Source organism: Chiloscyllium plagiosum, unplaced genomic scaffold, assembly GCF_037043375.1.
Source record: "Chiloscyllium plagiosum isolate Xiang-an unplaced genomic scaffold, Cpla_swu_hap1 HiC_scaffold_29, whole genome shotgun sequence".
NCBI classification, from domain to species: domain Eukaryota; kingdom Metazoa; phylum Chordata; class Chondrichthyes; order Orectolobiformes; family Hemiscylliidae; genus Chiloscyllium; species Chiloscyllium plagiosum.
In genome coordinates this window covers 11704620-11729754 of record NW_028270167.1, presented here as the reverse complement: position 1 = coordinate 11729754, position 25135 = coordinate 11704620, and the positions used below count along the sequence as shown (strand labels likewise).

General features: G+C 38.7%; 1 protein-coding gene across 7 annotated transcripts in view; it reads left to right on the top strand.

Moving 5' to 3' along the window:
* sik3 (SIK family kinase 3) overlaps window positions 1-25135 on the top strand; it is a 305700-nt gene that overhangs the window by 247954 nt on the left and 32611 nt on the right. For 4 of the 7 annotated variants that reach the window (XM_043676611.2, XM_043676610.2, XM_043676613.2 and 1 more), the window contains 9 exons: window positions 3536-3654; window positions 5864-5974; window positions 6305-6448; window positions 15131-15208; window positions 18010-18119; window positions 19148-19304; window positions 21407-21562; window positions 22374-22447; window positions 23760-23903. In XM_043676611.2, coding sequence (XP_043532546.1) covers window positions 3536-3654; window positions 5864-5974; window positions 6305-6448; window positions 15131-15208; window positions 18010-18119; window positions 19148-19304; window positions 21407-21562; window positions 22374-22447; window positions 23760-23903 — 1093 coding nt within the window. The remainder of the gene's footprint in view (window positions 1-3535; window positions 3655-5863; window positions 5975-6304; window positions 6449-15130; window positions 15209-18009; window positions 18120-19147; window positions 19305-21406; window positions 21563-22373; window positions 22448-23759; window positions 23904-25135) is intronic. The other 3 variants (XM_043676614.2, XM_043676615.2, XM_043676612.2) reach the window with 2 other exon arrangements.

The window sequence follows — 25135 nt, the reverse complement described above, 5'->3', positions numbered from 1 at the left end:
TGTGTGTGTGTGTGTGTGTGTGTAAAAGAAACAAACGACAGGCAAAAGTAGACATTGGACCACTTCAAACTGATGCTAGAAGCCTAGTGATGGGAGATAAGGGAATAGCAGGAGAACTTAATAAGTACTTTGCGTCAGTCTTCACAGTGGAAGACAGGAGTAATATCCCAACAATTAAAGGGAGTCAGGGGGCTGAGTTGAGTATGGTTGCCATTACAAAAGAGAAAGTGCTAGAAAAACTAAAAGGTCTTAAAATTGATAAATCTCCTGGCCCCGATGGGCTACATCCTAGAGTTCTGAGGGAGGTGGCTGAGGAAATAGCGGAGGCGTTGGTTGAGATCTTTCAAAAGTCACTGGAGTCAGGGAAAGTCCCGGATGATTGGAAGATCGCTGTTGTAACACCCTTGTTCAAGAAAGGATCAAGACAAAAGATGGAAAATTATAGGCCAATTAACCTAACCTCGGTTGTTGGTAAAATTCCAGAATCCATCATTAAGGATGAGGTTTCTAAATTCTTGGAAGAGCAGGGTCAGATTGGAACAACTCAACATGGATTTAGTAAGGGGAGGTCGTGCCTGACAAACCTGTTGGAGTTCTTTGAAGAGGTGACAAGTAGGTTAGACCGGGGAAACCCAGTGGATGTGGTCTACCTAGACTTCCAAAAGGCCTTTGATAAAGTGCCACATGGGAGGCTGCTGAGCAAGGTGAGAGCCCATGGTGTTCGAGGTGAGCTACTGGTATGGATTGAGGATTGGCTGTCTGACAGAAGGCAGAGAGTTGGGATAAAAGGTTCTTTTTCGGAATGGCAGCCGGTGACAAGCGGTGTCCTGCAGGGTTCAGTGTTGGGGCCGCAGCTGTTCACATTATATATTAATGATCTGGATGAAGGGACTGGGGGCATTCTAGCGAAGTTTGCCGATGATACTAAGTTAGGTGGACAGGTAGGTAGTACTGAGGAAGTGGGGAGGCTGCAGAAGGATCTAGACAGTTTGGAAGAGTGGTCCAGGAAATGGCTGATGGAATTCAATGTGAGCAAATGCGAGGTCTTGCACTTTGGAAAAAAGAATACAAGCATGGACTACTTTCTAAATGGTGACAAAATTTGTAAAGCCAAAGTACAGAGTGATCTGGGAGTGCTAGTTGAGGATTCTCTAAAGGTAAACATGCAGGTTGAGTCCGTGATTAAGAAAGTGAATGCAATGTTGTCAATTATCTCCAGAGGGTTGGAATATAAAAGCACTGTTGTGCTACTGAGACTTTATAAAGCTCTGGTTAGGCCCCATTTGGAGTACTGTGTCCAGTTTTGGTCCCCACACCTCAGGAAGGACATACTGGCACTGGAGCGTGTCCAGCGGAGATTTACACGGATGATCCCTGAAATGGTAGGTCTAACATATGAGGAACGGCCGAGGATCCTGGGATTGTATTCATTGGAGTTTAGAAGATTATTGGGAGATCTAATAGAAACTTACAAGATAATACATGGCTTGGAGAGGGTGGACGCTAGGAAATTGTTTCCATTAGGCGAGGAGACTAGGACCCGTGGACACAGCCTTAGAATTAGAGGGGGTAAATTCAGAACAGAAATGCGGAGACATTTCTTCAGCCAGAGAGTGGTGGGCCTGTGGAATTCATTGCCGCAGAGTGCAGTGGAGGTTGGGACGCTAAATGTCTTCAAGGCAGAAATTGATAAATCCTTGATGTCACAAGGAATTAAGGGCTACGGGGAGAATGCGGGTAAGTGGAGTTGAAATGCCCATCAGCCATGATTGAATGGTGGAGTGGACTCGATGGGCCGAAAGGCCTTACCTCCGCTCCTATGTCTTATCGTCTTATGGTGTGTGCATATACAGTGCATCTAATGAGGAGTGCTTATGACCAGTTGTTCATTGCTGGGTTGAAAGTGCCCAATCTCATTTCACGTAGGATCCTTCTAGTTAACAATGAGAGGGGATATTCATCCTGTCACTCTGGGCTGGATTTGTACACCGATCCTGGAGGTAAGAAGGCAGTGCACAAACCCACTATGGTATTGCAAGTGAATTATTTCAAAAATAGGGAATCACATTTGATGTGCTTTCACGGTTAGAAAATCAATTAGTACAAGAGCAAGAGAAAAGCAGTTTTACTAATGTTTTCCCAAGTAGACTTCAGCCTTGAGGTATGACTTTTAACTAAGGAAAAGCTAACTGAAATTCTGCAGGAGGCAGGACAAGTAAGTGTTGGTTGAGATCCCAAATGCCAACCGTCAACTGTTTTGTACTTATCAATCCTCTTTGAGTCTCCCATATGTTTGTATATCATGAACTCAAGCCATTAAATCATGATATGGCTGTAATATAAACTCATAGTAAGGTGACACTTATTTTGAAATGTGGTATAACTTAGCCTCTGAGTTAGCCATATAGCTCTAAGCCACTTTAATGAGTAGACGTTATTTTCTTGTGGACTTGCGCCGAATAGACCAATTAGGAGGAAGTGAGGACTCAGGTGCTGGGGATCAGAGTCAAAAAGTGTGGTGCTGGAAAAGCACAGCCGGTCAGGAATGATGAAGAGCCTGTGCTCAAAATGTTGACTCTCCGGTTTGGATGCTGCCTGACCAGCTGTGCTTTTCCAGCGCCACGCTTTTTGACTCTGAATAGACCAATGCCAGTATAAATCAGCTACTTATGGTTGAATTTCCTTCTTTTCATAATTACGTCATTTAAAAGGCATCTTGATGGCTACATGAATATGAAGGGTTTAGAGGGATATGAGCCAAATGCTGACAAATGGAAGTAGTTCAGTTTAGGATATCTGGTCGGCCGTGTTCGAGTTGGACTCAAGGGCCGGTTTCTGTGCTGTATGTCTCTATGACTTTACATATGCAGCTTAATTTCAAGTGTTGGTCATTATGTACCAATTTGCTATGTATTCTCAGGTATTACCCCTGATTCTCCATCAAATCTCTGCATGCTATATAAATGTTTACTATCAAGTGTAAATGTATTTCTCATATACCAAGTACTTAACTTTGCTATATTGTACATTAGGTGAGTCTACTGTTTGCTGTGATCAGGTGATTGGTGAGCCCAAGCTATGGCACCAGGGTCCAGCCTAATGCAGTACAGAGGTGGCTTTGTTGCAAAGCAGTCATAAAAACCAAATGTCCTGCAGTACATTACTGAAGATTCACATGCTTATGCAAAATTTAATGTATGACCGTCATGTGATTAATAACATGCAAATTAAATTCTTACTTTTTAAAAAAATAGTGATTATCAATAATAGGATGTTTTGTAGAGCAATCCAAGCCTACACTAACAGACTTGCAAAAAATAGATATAGGTTGAAAAATTCATCTCCCATCTCTTAAACAGTCCCAAACATGTGTTTATAATGAATGCAAAAAGTTAATTTACACTATTTTGTGTTCATGTTCTACACAGTAGGAATAATGCTGTATGTTTTTGACAATAAGGATTCCGACGCGCAAACTAAGAAACTTCATACTATATCTGTAGACATGTTTATTAACTACTCTTGTTCCTTTCAGAATGTGAGCACTTGATTCGACATATGCTTGTGCTAGATCCAAGCAAACGCTTATCTGTGGAACAGATCTGCAAACATAAATGGATGAAGATAGGAGATCCTGATCCGGAATTTGATAGGGTGAGAATGTTTCAGTGCCACAAAAGTACTAAATATTGATTAATGTTCAATTCTCTCCTATCCAAAACATCTGTTCGTCTATAAATCCTCTAATTAAAAAGACAAGGAATCATTTTGGAGTTCACCCAACTGATTCCTGGGGTGGCAGAATTGTTGTAAGAGGAGTGTTTGCATTGAATATATATTTAATCATAGGACATGGGCATCACTGACTGGCCTGTATTTATTGTCTGTCCCGAGTTAAGCATGTATTCAATGGAGTTTAGAAGATTGAGAGAGGATCTCACTGAAATGTATGAGATTCTGACAGGATAGGACAGGTTGGATTGATGACTGATATTCTTCAGTCTCGGGTGCCTAGAACAAGGAGATTGCGGATACAAGTTAGGCCATTTAGGACTGAGACGAGTAGAAATTTTTCACTTAGTGTGGTAAACCTGTGGAATTCTCCATTACATCAAGTTGAATATATTTTAAAAAAAGATTCCTAGTCACTAAAGGTGTCAAGGATAATGGGGAGTGAGCAGGAGTATGTCGTTGAGATAGATAATCAATCATTATCATACTGAATAGGTTTGATAGACAAAATGACTTATTCCTCCTATTTTCTATGTTTTTGTGAGCCAGAATGTGGATTTTTCTTAATGGTAATACCACAGTTGTTATTGTATAAGAGACATTCTTCTAGCAAGTAAACATGACATTTAGTTAGATTTCTTTACCCCAACATGAAGTACCACACATAAAACTATATAGTTTCTCTGTCAAGATTTTATGTGCTTTTTAATTGAGGTAAGACTGCATTAGTGGGCATTTTAAAATACATTTTGGGGCTTTACAGATTGGCCAAAATAGCAAAAAAAAGCAAAGCCTAAAATACTAACCGTACTGACGTAATGTTGTATTGTATCCGGCATTGTCCTTCACACATCAAGCTGAGATCTGATCTATTGTTCAGATCAATGTAAAAGGTCAAAAAGTACGGAATGTGTCTCAATATCATAGTCAGGATTTATCTTTCAACCCATGCAACCTGCAGCAAATGAAAATAAATTGAATCATTTCTTTCATGGTCTCAGGACATTTCAGCACTAATACTTGAAGTAAAGTAAAATGTTTGTGGAGTCAATTTGCAACCAATGCCAATGAAAAATGAGAAAATATTTTAGTGTTTGTTTAGTGATAACAGTTGACCAGGACACTAGGGTGCTTTGACAAAATGCTGCAAGATCTCTTACATTTAATAGAGGTCAAACAGTACCTAATTAAACAGCTAATCTTAAAAACAGCATCTCCTGTATACAGTACTGCATTGAAATAAGATCCTTGACTGAACACTCAAATCTCCAGAGCTAAATACACAGACATACAAATATGAACAAGAATAGGCCACTCCGCCATTCAATAAGATCATGTCTGATCGGATTATAACCTCAAGTTTACATTCCTGCATTTCCCCAATCATTTTTCATTCCTTTGGTAATCAAGAATCTATCAATCCCTGCCTTGAAAATAGTTAAAGATTCTGCACCAAGTTTTCTAATTGAGAGAGGAGAATGCTACAACTAACCTGGACCTTAAGCTCAGTCAGCTGGACATTTACTTCATTATTTGTGCACCTCTGATGTCCGTAAATTGGCTGCTTGCATAGCAAAAGCAATTGCACTTCTAACTAGTTAATTGACTATGAAGCATTTTGGGACATCCCAAAGGTTGAAAGGCGCTATGGAATATTCAAGTTTATACTTTCTTCTGGAATAGAAACCTCCGGTGAAATTGGGAGAATCAGCTAAAATCCATTCGATTCATATTTTCCATCTAATTGAAGTGATTCATCGACACCTCCTTTTCCATACTGGCATTGCATACAATGGAAAGTAGTCATTATTGCTATGCATCTTATGTTACAGATGACATTGCCATTTAATTCAACTTTATTTTTATAAGAAGATGAAAGCAAAGTACTGCAAATACTGGAGATCTGAAGTAAATGCAAAAGTGCTGGAGAAATTCAGCAGGTCTTTGATAAAGAGGTGTTATATTGAACTCTAAACGTCAACTCTGTTTCTCTCTCCACAAATGCTGCCAGATATTCTGAGTTTCTCCAACAATTTCTCCAATTAAATTTGTTTAGTTTCCATTATTAATATTGAAGTACAGAAAAATGCTCCAGAGTTGAAGACCTAATTACATATCTTGCTTTCCATAGTTAATATCAGAATCTAAACAAATCAAAGTGGAAATCAAGACAGAACCACTGAATGAGCAGGTACTCATGTACATGACAGAGTTGGGTTTGGAAAGAGAACGCACACTACAGGTACTGCAATAGTCTTCATTTATTCATATGTGTTGAATACTTACTGCCCTTTTGTGGTGCAAATTACTTCTATTGTATTTACATTTATAATCATTTTTATTTTAAAAATTGTTATATCCACCAGCATTGATTTTATGATGCTAAGATTATTAACAACTCATTTGCAAAGAATTGGATATCATTAGTGCCATGATGAGCAAACCCAGACCAGTAAATGAAATGCATATTATTGAGAAATTGATCTCGGTTCTGTGTCCTAGGCAAATTCATTGTTTTAAAATCCAATACCTTTACAAATCAGTTTGACTGTGAATTTAATTTTGTTTCTAGTCATTGAAGACAGATGGCTATGATCATTTTGGTGCAATTTACAGTCTGCTATGTGACAAGCTAAAACGACACAAGACATTGCGGATCTCGGCACCTCCTAGTGTACCTCGCACTATGCCCTTCCAGTCACCTGCAAATGTCCAGGTAATGTGTCAATAATGTCCAAATAATTGTGGTATGTTAAAATCTGCCTTCTGTCCCTTTTTAAGGGTTTGTTAGGATATGCTGCATTCTTCCATGGTGCACAAATACTTCGGCGTTTGAAAAGTACTTTTAGTTTTGAAATTGATGGAAATGTCCCTGAAAACTATATAGAATATGCACTACAATTATTGTGTGGCAAATCTCAATCTTTATACATAAAGTTAATTATTTCAGTTCATATACTAGGTCAGGTGAGGGAAGAGGACAGTTTGAAAACAAAACTTATGTATGGTAATCTAACTATTGACCTCATTTGAAATTCAGACCTAAAAAGTACTGGCAGCAAAAAAAAGGGCATTGGTAAAGTTCTGGTTTCTGTTTCAACGTTCCTCCCTCATTTTACTAAAAAAATTACTTTTTAAAAAACTAATCAGAGACTAGTTGTAGAAATTGGTCTTTCCTTAGCTTCAGTAAAAATGCTGTGGTAATTACTTCATGAATATAATACATTTGTTTAATGAAAATTGTGATCATTATGGAAAACCAGTTTTGAGGAAATGTTTGATTCTAAGAGTTATTTCAGGAGTTCTAAGTTATAAAAAATATTTTAGATTTGTGTCTTTGCTATATATTAATCTTTGCAGTGTAATTTCCTGAACATCTAAAGAACTCTGCTGAAAAGCAGTGGATCTGTCTCCTGGTTTTGATCTGGACGTGTTTCTTTGTGTTGGAGAATATTTTAAACTTTCAAATATAATCACTTAATTTTGCACATGAATTTGATATGCAACCCAATCAATTATTGCTAGTTGATTTGGTTCACTTTATTTTTGTTTTGCTTTGCTTTGTTTTATTATACCTTTATCCATACTTTTTAAATTTATCTATTCACTCATACAACATGGGCATAGCTGCTGTCCAACATTCATTGTCCCTCCCTAGTTGCCCTTGAGAAGGTGCGAGTGAACTGCATTCTTGAACAACTGCAGTCCATGGCTGTTGGTATTTACATACTTGAGAAGAGGTCAGTGAATAATGTGTTGTATCACAGCACTGTTCTATATTGGTCCTGTTCTTGAAAAGGACATCAAGTTATTTATGACAATAGGGAATGATTTAGATTCTTCCTCTAAGGTGAGCTATCCAACGTATTCAGTATTACATCATGAAGACTCAGGTTGGTTGACAAATTTGATACTCAGGGGCAGAATGCTGGCTAGAATTTGATATCTGATGTGTGAAATCATTAGATTCTGTATATCTGACATGTTAATCATATGCAGTGCAAGTTTGAATCTTTTACAACAGAAAAATCAGATACAGCATGATATTCTAGATGCATAGGAGAAAGTGAGACTGCAGATGCTTGAGATCAGAGTCAAAAATTGTGGTGCTGGAAAAGCACAGCCAGTCAGGCATCATCTGAGGAGCAGGAATGTCGACATTTTGAGCATAAACTCTTCATCAGAAATGTGGGAGGGGTCCTAAGGAGGCTGAGAGATAAATGGGAAGGAGGTGGGGTTGGGGGTAACATCGCTGGGAATGTAATAAGTAGATGAAGGTGGGGGTGATGGTGATAGGGTGGAGCGGATAGGTGGGAAGGAAGTTGGACAGGTAAGACAGTTCAAGAGGGCGGAGCCAATTTGGAGGGTTGGATCTGGGATAAGGTGGAGGGAGGGGAGATGAGGAAACTGGTGAAATTGACATTGATCCCATGTAGTTGGAGGGTCCCAAGGCGGAAGATGATGCGTTCCTCCTCCAGGCGTCAGGTGGCTAGAATCTGGCCATGGAGGAGGCCTAGGACTTGCATGTCCTTGGCGGAGTGGGAGAGGGAGTTGAAGCATTCAGCCGCGGGGATGTGGGATTGTTTACTGGTGAGTCCCAGAGATGTTCTCTGAAACGTTCTGCAAGTTGGCGCCCTGTCTCCCCTGTCAACACACTCCATCCATTTGGACATCCCATGCTGGTCTGTTACCTGCCCCTGATCTCTTCATCTCCAACTGCTACCATGGCTCAACTTGTCTACTACTCTAACCCACTTCAGTCTCTCATCCTCACAATATGCAGACCTCCGCTCCAACCCCAACCTCACCATCAAACCAGTGGACAAGAGGGGGTGGGCGGGGGCGGTCGCAATAGTAGTTTGGCGCACTGACCTCTACACCGCTGAAGTCAGGTGCCAACTCGTGGACACTTCCTCCTACTGCCCCCTCGACCACAACCTCATCTCCCATCACCAAACTATCATTTCCAAGAACATCCACAATCTCATCACCTCCGGGGATCTCCCACCAACAGCCTCCAACCTCATAGACCATGAACCCTGCACCACCTGGTTCTACCTCTTACCCAAAATTCTCAAACCTGACTGCCTCGGACCCATCCTTCAAGGACTGTAATTTCCCCTCCCATGTGGTCAACAATGTCCTCCAGCGCATCTCCTCCACTTCCTGCACCTCCGTCCTTGAACCCACCCCTCCAACCACAACAGGACAGACCATCCCTGGTCCTCACCCTCCACCCCACCAACCTCCGGATACAACACATCATCATTTGCCATTTCCACCACCTTCAAACAGAACCCATTACCAGAAATAAATTTCCCTCCCCACCCCTACCTGTGTTCCATAGAGACCATTCCCTCTGTGACTCCCTTGTTAGGTCCATGCCCCCCACCAACCCTCCCTCCACTCCCAGCATCTTCTCTTGCCATCGCAACTGGTGTAAATCCTGCACCCACATTTTTCCCCTCATCTCCATCCAAGGCCCCAAAGATCCCTTCCACATCCAACAGAGATTTTCCTGCACCTCCACACATGTCGTCTACTATGTCCGTTACTCTTGCGGTGGTCTCCTCTACCCTGGGAAGACAGGATACCAATGTTTCAGAGAACATCTCTGCAACACACGCACTAAACAACCCCACCACCCCGTGGCCGAACACTTCAACTCCCCAGCCCATTCTGCCAAGGCCATGCAAGTCCTTGGCCACCTCCATTGCCAAATTCTCACCACCAGGAGGAAGAATGCCTCATCTTCCGCCTTGAGACCCTCTAACCACAGGGGATCAATGTCGATTTCACCAGTTTCCTCATTCTGCTCTCCCCTGACCTTATCCCACATCCAGCCATCCAATTCGGCCCCCTTGAACTGTCCTACCTGTCCATCTTCTTTCCCACCTATCCTCTCCACCCTCCGCTCGGAACTATCGACTCTCCTGCTCCTCAGATGCTGCCTAACTGGCTGGGCTTTTCCAGCATCATACTTTTTGACCCTCATACTCTCGATGCATCACACTAATATTGCAGAGAACATGTGAAATTAAGCAATACGACAAATTATGCATCAACCACTCTTAAGTATGTGTCCCACTGTTCCATAGCATAGTGGTTTAGCTCAACAATATATTTTGTTTCTGATTCATTTTTTGATAAATAAGTGTGCAACAAACCAGGCATATATCAAAGCTTGGACAGAATTCCAACAAAAGGAACAATACGCAATCTGTTAAAGAAAAGGGAGCAGAGTGATCATTAGTGAGATTTGCCATTTTTTTTGTGGGTTGAAATAATGACTTGGACTGAATTTTATTGGACCTGGAAGAGTTGGAAATGAATCAAGGGGCAGATAGAAAATAGTGAGAGAGTACAACTTGACATGTCGTACTGACTCAAGTCAAGAGGTGGGCAGCCAACCAACAGCTAGGAGGCGGTTTGGCATTTTAGCTACACTATTCAAGCTTGGATTTAACTTGCATTGCATGTTTAACCATAGAGCATAGAACATTACAGCACAGTACAGGTTTTTCGGCTCTCGATGTTGCGCCAACCTGTGAAACCAATCTGAAGCCCATCTAATCCAAGCTATTCCATTATCATTCATATGTTTATCCAATGACCATTTAAACGCACTTAAAGTTGGCGGGCCTACTACTGTTTTAGGCAGGGCGTTCCACACCCTTACTACTCTGAGTACAAAACCTTCCTCTGACATCTATCCTATATCTGTCACCCTCAATTTAAAGCTATGTCCTCTCATGTTCACCATCACCATCCAAGGAAAAAAGCTGTCCACCCTACCTAATCTTCTGATCATCCTGTATGTCTCTGTTAAGTCACCTCTCAACCTTCTTCTCTCTAACAAAAAAAAGCTTCAAGTCCCTCGGCCTTTCCTCCATATCAGGCAACATCCTGGTAAGTCTCCTCTGCACCCTCTGCAATGCTTCCACATCCTCCTATAATGCAGCTACCAGAACTGTATGCGATACTCCAAGTGTGGCCACACCAGAGTTTTGTACAGCTACAACATGACGTCTTGGCTCTGAAACTCAATACCTCTACCAATAAAAGCTAACACACTGTATGCCTTCTTAACAACCTGACCAACCTGGGTGACAACTTTCAGGGATCTCTGCACATGGACACCGAGATGTCTCTGCTCATCCACACTATCAAGAATTTTACCATTAGCCCAGTACTCTGCATTCCCGTTACTCCTTCGAAAGTGAATCATCTCACACTTTTCCACATTAAACTCCATTTGCCATCTCTCAGCCCAGGTCTGCACCTTATCTATGTCCCTCTGTAACCTGCAACATCCTTCTGCACTGTCCACAACTCCACCGACCTTCATGTCATCTGCAAATTTACTAACCCATCCTTCTATGAACTCATCCAGGTCATTTCTAAAAATGACAAACAACAGTCGCCCCAAGACACATCCTTGTGGAACACCACAAATAACTGAACTCCAGGATGAACATTTCCCATCAACCACCACCTTCTGTCTTTTTACAACTAGCCAATTTCTGATCCAAACTGCGAAATCACCCTCAATCCCAATAACCATGGTCAAGCAGGTTTACGCTTGGCCTCAGCAAAATGAGGAAAGTCTCAGGTAGAAAAGTGCCTATCACCTACCTACAACAATATCATTTTGTCAGTGGTACAGAGGTGGATGATGGCCCTTAAGTCACTGAAGTCTCTTTGAGTCTCATCCTGCTGCTGACACTTTACCAGGAGCACATGGCTGCTCTGCCACATGGGATGACTACCTTCTGAGTCTAGGTGGCATTTTGTTGAGTACGAGAGGACTCAAAAGTAGCTCATGGACACCCTTGTGGCAATGGCTGCCTCTGCTGTAACCCTTCCCATCCCTATCCCTTGCTCTTATAAACCAATCCACCATACAGAGTCTGCTGACTGATCCCTTTTATCAATTCAACATAGTTACCTTGCTGTAAGGACAGGGTCCATCACTGTATTATCTGGATGCGGTCCCAGTGGTAGCTAACACTTCTGTTGATGCTACTGGGTCTTCCAGCCCACTAATTACTGGTAGCTATTGGAATGCATTCTCATGCCTGAAAAGGCCAGCTGCTCATAGACTACACAATGGGCCTGAAATTCATTTGGGGCTCCCTTGCTTAACTAAAGCGCAGTTGATCATAGCTTGTTGACCCATCAGAATTCCTCCCTTTTGTGTGCAGCTACATAGTTTTGTGTTGTTAAAGAAGTAAGTCCACTTTCACCATACAGGTCATTCAGCTATTGCATGCATTTCATTATTACGAATTCGCTGTAACACGATTGACGAATTGGGGACATTGTTTCTAAAGTACGAACTTTTAAAACATGTGTTAGCTGTAACAGGATTACATCGCCAAGATTTTAAGCGTTGTTTCTAAAGTGCAATTTTTCTATAAAATGTGGTCGCACAAGAACGCAACCATTGCATTATAGAAGAATTACCTGTATGTCAGAACTTATCATTTCACAGCTCAGAGACCAAGAATGACAAATGCTTATTCCCAGTCATCGTTTCTTCTTTTGTAGTGCATGATTGTGAAACAACAGTTAATTTTTCTCCATAAAAAATACCTGTAACAAAATAGCCTGAGCTGCCATTAATTTTGGAGTGCTTTGTCACAAGAACATTAAAATGTTAAGGATCAAAAAGATAATTGAATCCTGTGAAAATTATTTTCATCACAGCATCAAACTATACTTTCAGCAGCCATAGTGGTTTTACCGCCATATTGCTGCATTGCAAACATCAACATGTTCCATCCTTCCAAATAATTCTTTTTGTTTTGATTTGAGTTTTAATCTTGCTGTTATTTTCTATCTTTTGAAGAATTATGATGTGTACAATTCATTATCATGTACATTTCAAAGAAATTTCACTTCACTTGTTTGTAACCAGTAAAGTTTTAATGTTTCCTGATACTTTATCTTTGTACTTGTCATTTTTATCCTAGAGTATGTAACATTTTTCTTTTACGTGGCTTGGCACCAAAACTAAATTGCATTGTGATCTTACCTGTGCATTGTACAGTATTAATATCACTTTAGCAAGCTTCATTTTTGTGAACTGCATGTTTGAACATTTAAAAATGTATTTTTGAGATTTAATGAAGTAACTGTACTTTTTGAATATTATTAGGAAATCTTGTTATTCCTCCATACAATGTTGTAAAGCATATCCCAGTATTTTACGTACTTGAATATGGAGTTTGTACATAGTTAACTCAGCTTCACAATGTTTGTAGACAGAGCTACTGTGTCATTGCTGGTTTTCATTCTTGTGACATTCTGATTAATGTCCATTGATTTTTTCATAATAGCCAATATCCGACAAGTTTTTAAGCTTGTCTCCCTCTTCACCACAGCCTGTATACCATCCACTCCAGGTTTATGCCCCAGCTGTAGTGAATTCTAACTTTTCTGCAATATTAGTTTTGATAGAAGTTGACTATCAAGTTAAAGTTATGCTCCATTGAATACTTCCAAACAATGATACAACTATTTTATCTTTCTTACCACTTTAAATTTTGAGTTCCAAAATAGGAAGAACATTTTAGTATCACAATGTTTATCCTTACATCTCGTAAGTTCTTTATTATTTTATTCTAAACTATGTTCTACAAAATACACCTATTATCATTCTCTCTCTACTTTTTTGATTTTATATCACTTTTAAAATTTTAATGTAACATTTTAATTAGTCTTCTGTAAATGCTTATATTAGATATTGCAATCTTTATAATTGTAGATGTGTTTCCTTGTGCCTCAAATTTTCCAGATACATTTGTTTCTTTCCACATTTCTAAGGAATGTTCCACTTTATATGAATCCATTGTTGATCTTACTGGTACAAGTGCTAGAATATATTCAGTAGCATTACATTGCGGTCATTAGTCATTGGAAATTCCACTGTTGTTTATTATGGATTGTGCAATGCTCACTTGCAAGAACCAGATGAAGAAACAACTTGTCCTTAACAAAGTAATTGAAGTATTTGATCCATTAAACACTTTGCTGTCACACTTACTTTTATCCCTGAGACAAAAGATTGAGAGTTACGCCCCAATTTAGGATACCAACACACTATCTGTCCAACACTTCAGCATGGTTATGAAGGAGTACAACAGTGTCATGGCAGAATATTAAACTGTGACTCTGCCAAGCTATTCAGGTGAATTTTATTTACGAAAAGTCTAACTTTTTGAAAAGAGACAAATTCTCTATGTACCAATTAAGATTTAGCCCCCAACCAGTGCAAAATAGATGATTGTAATTCCAGTCATTGGGATTTGTGTAATGTTGCTATGCAGAAATAGAGTCCAATATTTACCCATGTAAAAACAATGACAACACTTTGACAGTAATTGGCTATTAAAAGCTTTACCACCTTCTGAGGATGTGAAAGATGTTGTACATAAATGTAATTCCCCTCCTCACCATAACTATGGCATCTGTTATCATGTTTCCATTCATTCAATAAAGTAAAAGGAGTAGGAGCAAAAGCATTTCATTGGCCTTTGAGTCTGTTCTGTTAGTATAAAGATCATGATGTGGATGGGACGGTGTTGGACTAGGGTAGACAAAGTTAAAACTCACTCAACACCAGGTTATAGTCTAACAGGTTTATTTGAAAGTACAAACTTTTGGAGCACTGCTTTTCTGTTTCAATTCCATTTTATTTTATTCACTTAGTGTCTGGATAATATTTAATAATGTTTAATTTTACACATCTCATCTCATGATGTATCCAGCAGTATCTCATGATTAACTAAGGCAGCAATCCTTTCTAGCATTTGCTAGAACATCAATTTGCTATCCTTAATTTCCTAAATTACTCTCCTGTCAGAGCTTTTCTATCAACTGCAGCATTCCTCACCTCTGCATATTGATTCTCGCCCAAGTGTTTGAAATTCTTGTAACATCATTGTTTGATTCAGGGTACATGTCACTCACTTGAATTCTTACTGATTAGGGTTTTCGGCCTGTGGTATCTAATTATACTTTTTTTTTAAACCAGTGTTCTTCAATTAATGAGTATTTCTTTTCTTGGAATTACTTTCTTCTTCATGTTATTCTTACCCTTCCTCCTCAGGGCCTGGTTATCTATGTTGAAATTTTTATTCCTTCACCCTGCCTTCCTTTACACTGTAATTGTTTCCTAACCTGGCCAGGGATTGTACTCCATGTCCATTTTAGCAATGACTATTTGTTATGTACATGCTGATATATTTTGAGCAATGATTATGCCATGAAATGAATCCCCTGTTGACACCTATAGCTGTATAAAAACCTATTAACTCTGACTTTTGTGTTGAGTATGACATTTTGGAGAAACTGATCACTTCTTTTCTGACTTTCCTATGCTCTTTAACACCAGGCTGAGCAAACAGGTAACACACTGAGTCTAAATGTGCCACAAGTGCAGCTCATCAACCCAGAGAACCAAATAGTGCAGGTCAGTTATGAGACCATTAGATGTTTTTGGTAAATGCACATATGTTCAAATGTAATTTATTTTAATCTATTCTATTTGAGATCGTCAAACAGTTTGGGGCCTCTTAAGGCCATATTGCCCAGATTTATATTTTAAAAAACGAAAGTTCTGAGAATATCTACTCTAGGGTGTAGGTTTGCTCGCTGAGCTGTAGGTTTGATATCCAGACGTTTCATTATCTGGCTAGGTAACATCATCAGTGGCGACCTCCAAGTGAAGCGAAGCTGTTGTCTCCTGCTTTCTATGTATGTTTGTCCTGGATGGGGTTCCTAGAGTTTGTGGTGATGTCATTTCCTGTTTGTTTTCTGAGGGGTTGATAGATGGTATCTAGATCTGTGTGTTTGTTTATGGCGTTGTGGTTGGAGTGCCAGGCCTCTAGGAATTCTCTGGCATGTCTTTGCTTAGCATGTCCCAGGATAGGTGTGTTGTCCCAGTTGAAATGGTGGGGTTTTTTTCCTCCTTCTGTAGGGCTACGAGGGAGAGAGGGTCATGTCGTTTTGTGGCTCGCTGGTATTCATGTATCCTGGTGGCTAACTTTCTTCCTGTTTGTCCTACGTAGTGTTTGTGGCAGTCCTTGCATGGAATTTTGTAGACGATTCCATGGGACAGCCTAAGCAAAGACATGCCAGAGAATTCCTAGAGGCCTGGCACTCCAACCACAACGCCATAAACAAACAAACAGATCTAGATACCATCTGTCAACCCCTCAGAAAACAAACAGGAAATGACATCACCACAAACCCCAGGAACCCCATCCAGGACAAACATATAAATAGAAAGCAGGAGACAACAGCTTCGCTTCACTTGGAGGTCGCCACTGATGATGTTACCTAGCCAGATAATGAAACGTCTGGATATCAAACCTACAGCTCAGCGAGTAAACCTACACCCTAAACCTCGACCTGAGCTACAAACCTTCACAAACCTTGCAAAAGTGTCTATTCCATTGTGTTCTTTAATTTTAATGGATCATTCATTTTTCTTTCATGTTATAAATGAAAAAAAACTTTGAATCTTTCCTTGATAATGATCTGGATTTTCTGGAGCATATATGAAAATTCTTAGCCAATTGGATTATCTTTATGGAAGTTGTTTACATCTCCCTTGAAAAAAAAATTGGGTTTGAGTTCATTGAGTCTCTGTGTTATAAATCAGAAGAATTGACAGATACGGACACTGTTCACCCTGGTACAGATTTTATATGCTAACAAAAAATAGGAATAAGATTAGTATAAGAACTTTGGGGAGCAAAGGCCATTCTGCTCATCAGGCCCATTTCTCTCTTAGACCATGTCATGCTTAAATTCCCTAAACATCCCCAGACCTCAAGTCCTCCTTTCTAATTCTCTTTGAGCCAAATAGATTCATCAACTTTGTAGCCTGAAATCTCTTTCTTTTCTGATTATTAAATTTGCTGAAAATGTACTGGGCATACATGTCACAGAAATTCTGTTAATATCTGCAAAGGAGATCATCTAAGGCCATACTTATTGCAAAGCAATTCTAAACAAGGAGCTAGTTGCTCAGTTAGAAAACCTCAGAATTTTTACTGACAACTCCTCAACTCAGTTGAGTTTTTTCTTATAGCTTAATTACAATGGCAAGAGTTGATACAATACTTCATAAAGTAATATTTCAACTAACAAGGTTTAATTATATATAACCATGGGTTGGACATTTGATTTTTGATCTGAGCCTTAATTATTGACGATTGAATAATAGTTTTGTGAAATACGATTTTTTTTTCCAAATCCTAGTTGTAAAATAAAAGAAACAAGAAATTTATTTTTGAGAGTCTTTAATAGGTTTTACATTGGAAAAAAAGGCACAAGTCTATATTTTTGAAAAATATACCAGCCCAATATAAAAATGTACGTACGACGTAAAATGAGTAATTTGATATTGTGCTCATTCATCCAAAAATTATCATTTGATTAAAACTCCAAAATTCTCTGTACTCAAGCAGCAATTAGTGATGTGCATGGTGGAAATTTGTTGGCATTTGCCCCAGAGTTATGCAATGCCAGTCACGTTTTGTAATATTGAATGGAGGTTTAACAAACAGTGTTGATTCCAACCAAAATCGAGATAATTTGTCCCAAAACCTAAGTAATCCACTAATAGAAATTTCAGTAGAAATTGCATGTGTAAAATACCTTGCCGGGTCAATGTTCTAAATCCTGCAGTTAATTGCAGAGATATTTTTGTGTATATTTTATTGTGCTGCTATTAAACTACAATTACTAACTGAAATTAGACCATGAAGCATTGCCTCAGCACTTTTCTTTCTGTGCAGAAAGTATTTACAACACTTTTGGTTTTAAAAATGCTGCCTGTGATATTCTGATCTCTTTGAAAAATATAGCCAACATTGTATTTGTAGGTTACTTAAGTTAGTTATTCTGTTAAAATATGCTATTTGGTGCCTTCTAAGTAGCATTGTGAACTCACGATGTTTTCCAGGCTAGTTATTGGAACATATGTTTTGTCATTTGATTTTCATTGCTTGTTCTTCCATTGTCCATCCTGATGAACATTGGTTTAATTGCATCATTTTTATCCAGTGCATATTGTTTCAGTGTTTGCCAAACATTGATTTCTAAACTGTACAGATCTCATAATATTTCTTAGTCAAAATGTCTAAATTTTTATTTAAACTCAATTTGTGTGGCTGGTTTAGTTATGATTGGTAGCATTAGCAGTGACTGATGGTATTAAAATGAATTCTGTTCATTAGTTGTGATGTTGGTCTTCCTTCCTAGACTGATGGCAATATGAATCTAGATAGTGATGAAGGTGAAGAACCATCACCAGAGGCACTGGCACGATACCTATCCATGAGGAGACATACTGTTGGCGTTGCTGACCCCAGGTTCGTGTTATCAATGTGACAATTTTGCTTACATATCCAGCATAAACATTTGTGGATGCAAACATCATTTTTGTTTCACAAATACTTGTGCATAGATATTAGGGAAATCAACAAATTGTAACGGTGCTAAATGGCTCTGTTTGTAAGAACTGTAAAAGGCTTCAACATGTGCATTGAAATGGTGGAAAAGTGACATGATGTTCTATAATATTTGTTTCGTTCCAATCAGACACAGTACCCAACAGTAAAAGTTAGAAAAATATGGAATTGATTTTGACATTGTAATGGTATTGTGCTCAATATAACTTGCATGCTCAGACTGAAGAGGTTGAGAGACAGAAAAGCAGCATGTAAAAAGTAACAATTGCATGGCATTAGGGAATTGGGGATGGGTGTTGGGGAAGAGAGCAATGTGTATCCTAGGTGACTCTCAGCGGTTGGAAATGTACTGGAGTGCAACAAGTGTTAGGCACACTTAAATACTTGTGTTGGAGTGCAATTTTTCACAGAGTTATTTTAGGGTTGAATATTGCATTACTAGAAAACTTTACAGATCAGCTGGTTTAAAGGTTTGGGTAGCTGCTCCCCTAATAGCTTATCGGATAAATACATAACTTGGCTTAACCAAGTGAGGCACACGTGTCAAGGAAGTTCAATTTTCGATATCAGATCTGAGTCCGCTGCCAGAATAATGATGGATATATTAAAGCTGACTTCAGCAATCTTGAACTATGGAGAAATTGTGTAATTTTCTTGCCCATAGTTATTATTAAGTGACTTTTGCTTGCAATGTTTAACATATATAGGTGTTAAGCAAGAAACAAGGTCAAGCCATCATGCTCTCCATTTTTCTACATCATGCTGACAGTCAATCTTTTAGACTTGCATATCAAGAATATCAGGCCAGAAAACCAGAGAGTTGCCATGCAACAATGCAAAATATGACCAATATCTTTGGAAGAGAGGGAGGGGTTAAATATGGGCGGAAATTTAACAATTTAATAAATTTAAATGTTTTTATGATATAGAACTGAAGTTACAGAAGATCTGCAGAAATACCACCTACCTGGTTTTCCACGTGTCATGCCTCAGGCTCCCTTCCTTCAAATTGTTCCAAATGTTAATCTAATGCAGAACATGCTACCTACGCAGAACCTGCAGCCAGCCACACAGTTGGAGTACAAGGTACGGATGTTCCTGCTACAAAATATTTAATCAATTAGGAACTTATAGTTTAACTAAGGTATCTCTGAGTTCCTGCTGGTGATGCCTCTGAGCAAATCAATACTTCAACATTGCCTCTAGCAGGAACCCAGAAGTAATGCAGGCATTTGCGGAGTGTCCAAATAAAAATTGTAAAATGTATCAGGAATATTTACATTTTTAAATCAATTAGAAGATTAAGGTGGTTGCATGACCAGATTTTCTTTATTTGTTCAGACAGCATGTTGGCTGGGCCAGTATTCAGTTCTAATCCTAGTTGACCATAGCATTGCTGGGAGTCATATGTAAGCCAAACCAGGGATCGATGACAGAGCATTAGTAACTCAAATGGGTTTTTACAACAATTGACAGTGGTTGCACAGTCGTCATTCGAAAGCTTTTTTATTCCAAACTTTTATTGAATTCAAATTCCAGCATTGGCTATAATGCAGTTTGAACCCCTGTCCACAGAAGATTTAGCCTAGGGTTTTGAAATTCTAGTCTAGTCTACCATTGTGCTATTTCCTCCCATAAATCAAGTATATGTACAGGCCATAAAAAGGATACTAATTTATTGTACTTTTAGTGTGGAGCTTTACCTGTCAAAACCTTATACTGGAATGTGGTTAGGACCTTCCAAGATTTTTAATATATTAAAATGATTGATTACGAGCTTCCGAATTAACTCTGTCTAATATTCTCGTGTTCTCTCATTAGGTGCCACTCCACTGTAAACATATGTAATTTTAAAATTCACTTTGTCATCACCTATACCTTGTTAAATAAATGATGTGTTTCAACTAAGTTAAAAATTCTGCACCCTGAATGAGACACATAGTCCAAGAAGCAGAATTCCTGAGGGTTTGTCTAAAGAAATCTTCTGGGAACAGAATACAATATGTGTACTTGTTAGTGAAATAGTTCAGTTGTAGAAAAAGAATCCTGAAAAATGCACTGAAGTGTCAAGAGACGTTATGGGTGGAATTTGACACTCCCTTTCTCTCCACAGGAAGCATAATTAGAGGTGAGTGTGGAGGAGAACAGTGTGAAGAATCTGTAGGACAAATAGTGGCCTTCCCGTTCTGAGGCAAACTTTATGTAGCCAATTAAGGGATGATGGGGGGGGTCCATTATTCTTTCATAACTGTCAACAGGAATTTATCCCTGTGAGGAAGAAGGGTTCTAAGTAGGGGATAAACTGACTATGATTAACCAATTATGTTAAGAATAGTGTCATATTGAAAGGAAAATCACACAATATTGCAAAAATTAGGGATATATCACAATGCAAATCCAATTCTTTAAACCAGTGTTAGATAATGTTTTGCTGACAACAACACTGCTAAATTACTCTTAAACTTTCTGTTCATTCATATTTTCAGTACCCACACAATGACCTTGAATACAAATTTTTCCATAACAAAGCTCGTCAAATATCAGGAACACTTTATTCCAAGATAACAAAATACAGCTGTTATGTAAAATAATAAATGTAAACATTTCCATTCATTGTCTTCTTCTTGAACTCCATTCTCTTTTCCCTTTGACTTTTCTCCCCATCATCGATATGTGTACATTAATTGTTTTTGCTGAACAGTTCATTTAATTAATGCTGCTAAAATCATGCTTGATGTTCCTACTTCATTTAGAGGTAACTTAGCAACCACTTTTTTAAAAAAAGGCAGTCATATAAGAAATCCTACATTTTTTTTTTGCTCCAGAGAGGGCACTATAAACCTTTGCAACCAGATAAACCAAACAGCTGAGATATCGCTTGACTAAATATAAGCAACGTTATGAGTGATTGATGTACTGTGTGCACAGCTGTTGATTTTTCACTTCCTTTCAATTTGTCCTGGGTGCTGAAAACATGCAGATAATGTGAAACTTAATAAGAATGCATTTTCAAATTCAACAATGAGAATTTGAATTTTTGAAAAGGATACTAAGGGGAAAATAGTAGAAAAGTATCTACAGGCTGTTACAACTAGGCAGAAATATTTTACCAGTCAGGAAATAAGATTTTAGTAATGTTTGATTATGTATTGCATTTTCTTCATAAAGTTTTCTCTTGTCCTCCTCAGGAACAATCTTTGCTTCAGCCTCCAACTCTACAGTTGTTAAATGGTATGGGACCGCTCGGTCGCCGTGCTTCCGATGGCGGAGCCAACATTCAATTACATGCTCAACAGTTACTAAAACGTCCAAGAGGTCCTTCACCATTAGTCACCATGAATCCAGTAAGTAGTGACACAATATGCAACCATGCAATGAATCAGCACCAATTCAGTGTCAATAAAATTTTCTTCTTTAATGAATTATATTGATACACAGTTGGTAATTTTGTAGAACATAAAAATGTTTTCAACTTGGCTTATAGTCCACTGACCACATAGTTTTCTTCAGGATGGTGCTGACATTGAGCATCCAGTGAGATGTGTTAGTGGGCAGACTACTGACATGTCTGAGATTTTCACCCCTGTGCAGAGAAGCCCAAAATTGCTTGTGCGTCTTCAGTCAGGTGATAGGAACTTGTCTTGCTAAGAACCATGAATGATCATGAACTTTTAATGCTGTTATGCAGCACAGCACTTAGAATCACTATTTTACTCTCTTGTATTTTGATCTTAAAGAAATGTTAAACAGGAGGAACTTCCATCGAGACTACTTGTTCTGTGTGGTCCCAATCATGACCAGCATTGGTTTTCTCCTCTTACCAGCAAACAATCTATTGGACAATTGTGATATTAAATCTTAAACTTGGTAAAATAATTTAGCTTTCATGTTACTTCCAGTTAATAGCTGTAACTTTGAAGCCAGAATCGTTTCAAATCCTTAATGTGCATACAGCAACCATTTCCAATGCAGTAATTAAGCACGCATGACTGCAGAATACAGTCACTTCAGATAATATTCCCTTTTAAAAAATATTGCCCACTGTCTTTCTAAGTGATTGTGCAGCACTTGGTTAATTTCTTTTGTAGTTCCTCCATACCCTATACATCATCTTTATTTTGTAGATAGTATTATACTTGCTTCTTCTCCCAACAGCACGCTGTGCCAGTTGTCACACCAGTAGATGAGGAGAGCTCAGATGGAGAGCCAGACCAGGAAGCTGTGCAGAGGTATGTAACTGTAGCAGGGACATTTTTGTTATTGATCTCTTTCAATTTCCAGGCTATCCCCAGAAGAAGACATACATTTAGAATTGCAAGTACCTACTTCAACCTTTTGTAATATCTTTGATTTGATGTTGAGCATCGTAAAACTGTTTCTTTGCCACCTCCCAAGCTGGGCTGGCCTCTCCATTCCATAAATGGCAGTTCATTCAAGGCCAAGTTGCCTGTATCTGACCTGTGCGAGGGATATATAGCAGGATCCATCTTGCTCACCCAGCATCCCGATCATAGCACCCTATTAATTGAGTTATTCCCAAGGGAGAAATATCCATGTTGAAATTTGTGCTTTACTAAAAGCCATATATTTGATATGCCTGATGCTTTGAATGTGTCCGCAGTGTCACAGTCAACCTGTCAGAATGTACATGAATCACTTATATAATTGTTGCACAAATAAGCGTTATGATTTGCTTAAACTATCTACATAGTGACAAAAGATACCATTACCAACCGAACTAGCAACCCATGCATATTGGCCGCTTAGTGTTTTAATCATTAGTCTAGAACCATAGAAGAAACGAGTTATCTTGGTGATATGCAATTATTGTACATTGCGTGGTATAGCACGGTTGTTGTTGATATACAGAATACAATTAGTACCTTATTATCCAAAGCAATACCACAGGATAACTGTTCATAGGTCTAGCTTGTATTTTAGCGCTGATAAAGATGTGTTATGTTAAAAATCATTATCTGTGATGCAGATGAATCAGATTGGTTTACACAGGCTTGGTGGTGGTGGGATGTCCTACGTGTTCTATAAGGCAGAATTTGAGTTCTGTGGTGCAGTATAAGGGTATGACCATAGATAAAGTCTTTGCATTTCAAAGAATCAATTTTCTTTCATTTGACCAAAATATGTTTAGTCTCTTACTGCAGAAACGCAGTGCAGCATTCATTTTGCTGTTGGGAGCAAAAATAAAATAACTTGAGCAGGAGCAAAAACTATTGATGATAATACTTGCTACTACCTTTATTCTGGTGCAGATTCATGATCAGAACTCTCACAGAATGGAGTTGACCTAGTGAGAAGGGTGAAATGCTACTCAGCCTCACCATTAGCAATCAGTAACCTGGGAATGCTTTCTTTGCATACAAAGAACCTTAGACAAAGAATAAATGTCACATTTAGAAAAAAAATATAAGCACTGTAAAACTAAATTAAATTTAATCCTAATCTTCTAATTATTAGACATTAGTATCATAGTATCTATCTCACATAGATATATTGCAACTTAAATATACACTTGTATTGCAGGTATCTGGCTAACAGGTCTAAACGCCATACCCTTGCAATGACCAACCCTACAGCTGAGGTCCCCCTAGATTTGCAGAGGCAGCTGGGACAGCAACAGGCAATCCGCTCACGGGCCTGGGTTCCTCACCCTGAGCAGCACAGCCGGTGAGTGGCTTTTGCACAGAAACCTCAGACGTTAAAATTGAACTACTGCAGATGTGCAGATTCCAGAGTGATCACTTCAAATTATTTTGACCTCTTTTAAAATCTCCTGCGCCCATTAGAAATGGAAAGGAATTAACCTGTGCTGTTGCCTATCTGCCTTTCTGCTTTTAAACCTTGGCCTACTTAAGTCGCAAAGAAGGTGGATGTTGCACAGTGCAGTTGTGGCAACAGTCCAAATATTCAGTTCCACCTGAGTTTCCTGGAGAGTCTTGGGGAACTGTTTAAATGATCCCAGATTGCCCTCAACCAGTTCCTAACAACTTGTGACTGAGAGCAAGTTACCAAACCACCTTTTCTTTTAGAAAACATATTTAAACTGGAGAAGAGTTGAACCCATATAATTAGGGTGCATAGGTTGCACAATGTATTTTACAATTTTGAAAAAAATGCATGAAACAAATCTTATAAAGGGGAAGATCAGAAGGAATTAAGAATTCTGAAACTATTAAATGGGTAATCGCAGAAAAGAAACACTTGCATTTAAAACCACGTTTCATGATCTTAAGATGTCCATAGCACTTTAAAGTCAGCAAAATACTTTCAAAGTATAGTTATTGTTATAATGCAATGGTAGCCAATTTGTACACACTGTGGTCCCACTAACAACAGTGAGATGATAACCATTTTGTGACATTGATTGAGGGTTAAGCATTTGAAATGATGTGTTAGAACCTTTTACATCCACTTGAAATTTAATATTTAATCTGAAAGGCAGCATCTTTAAAAATGCAGTTTCCTCAGCCTACGTTTTGCACTAAAGTCCTAGAGTGGGATTTGGAACCATAACCTTCTGATTTAAATGTGAAAGCGATACCAAGTATGTCATGACAAATGATTATTTGAAGACAGTTTAGTCATAATATTTAAAAGAATAAACTTAATACATAGGGACAATAAAATAAAAGTTATGGGAAAACGTAGGTATAGAACTACTTTTTTTGTAGGTGAAGCACTGACACTCTATGTTTAATGACTTCTTTCTGTGCTGAAATTTTGGTGAAATTCATTTTAAACTATATGTTGAATGACGTTTTAAGCCCATAACTATTCCCTGTCTTTTAAATCATTTAAAAAAATGTTTTTATGTTGTGTGTAATTTGGAAAAATGTAGGAAAAGATGTATGGAAAGTAGAAGGAAGGGAGGTGAAATAGGGCGGGATTGGATGAGGAAC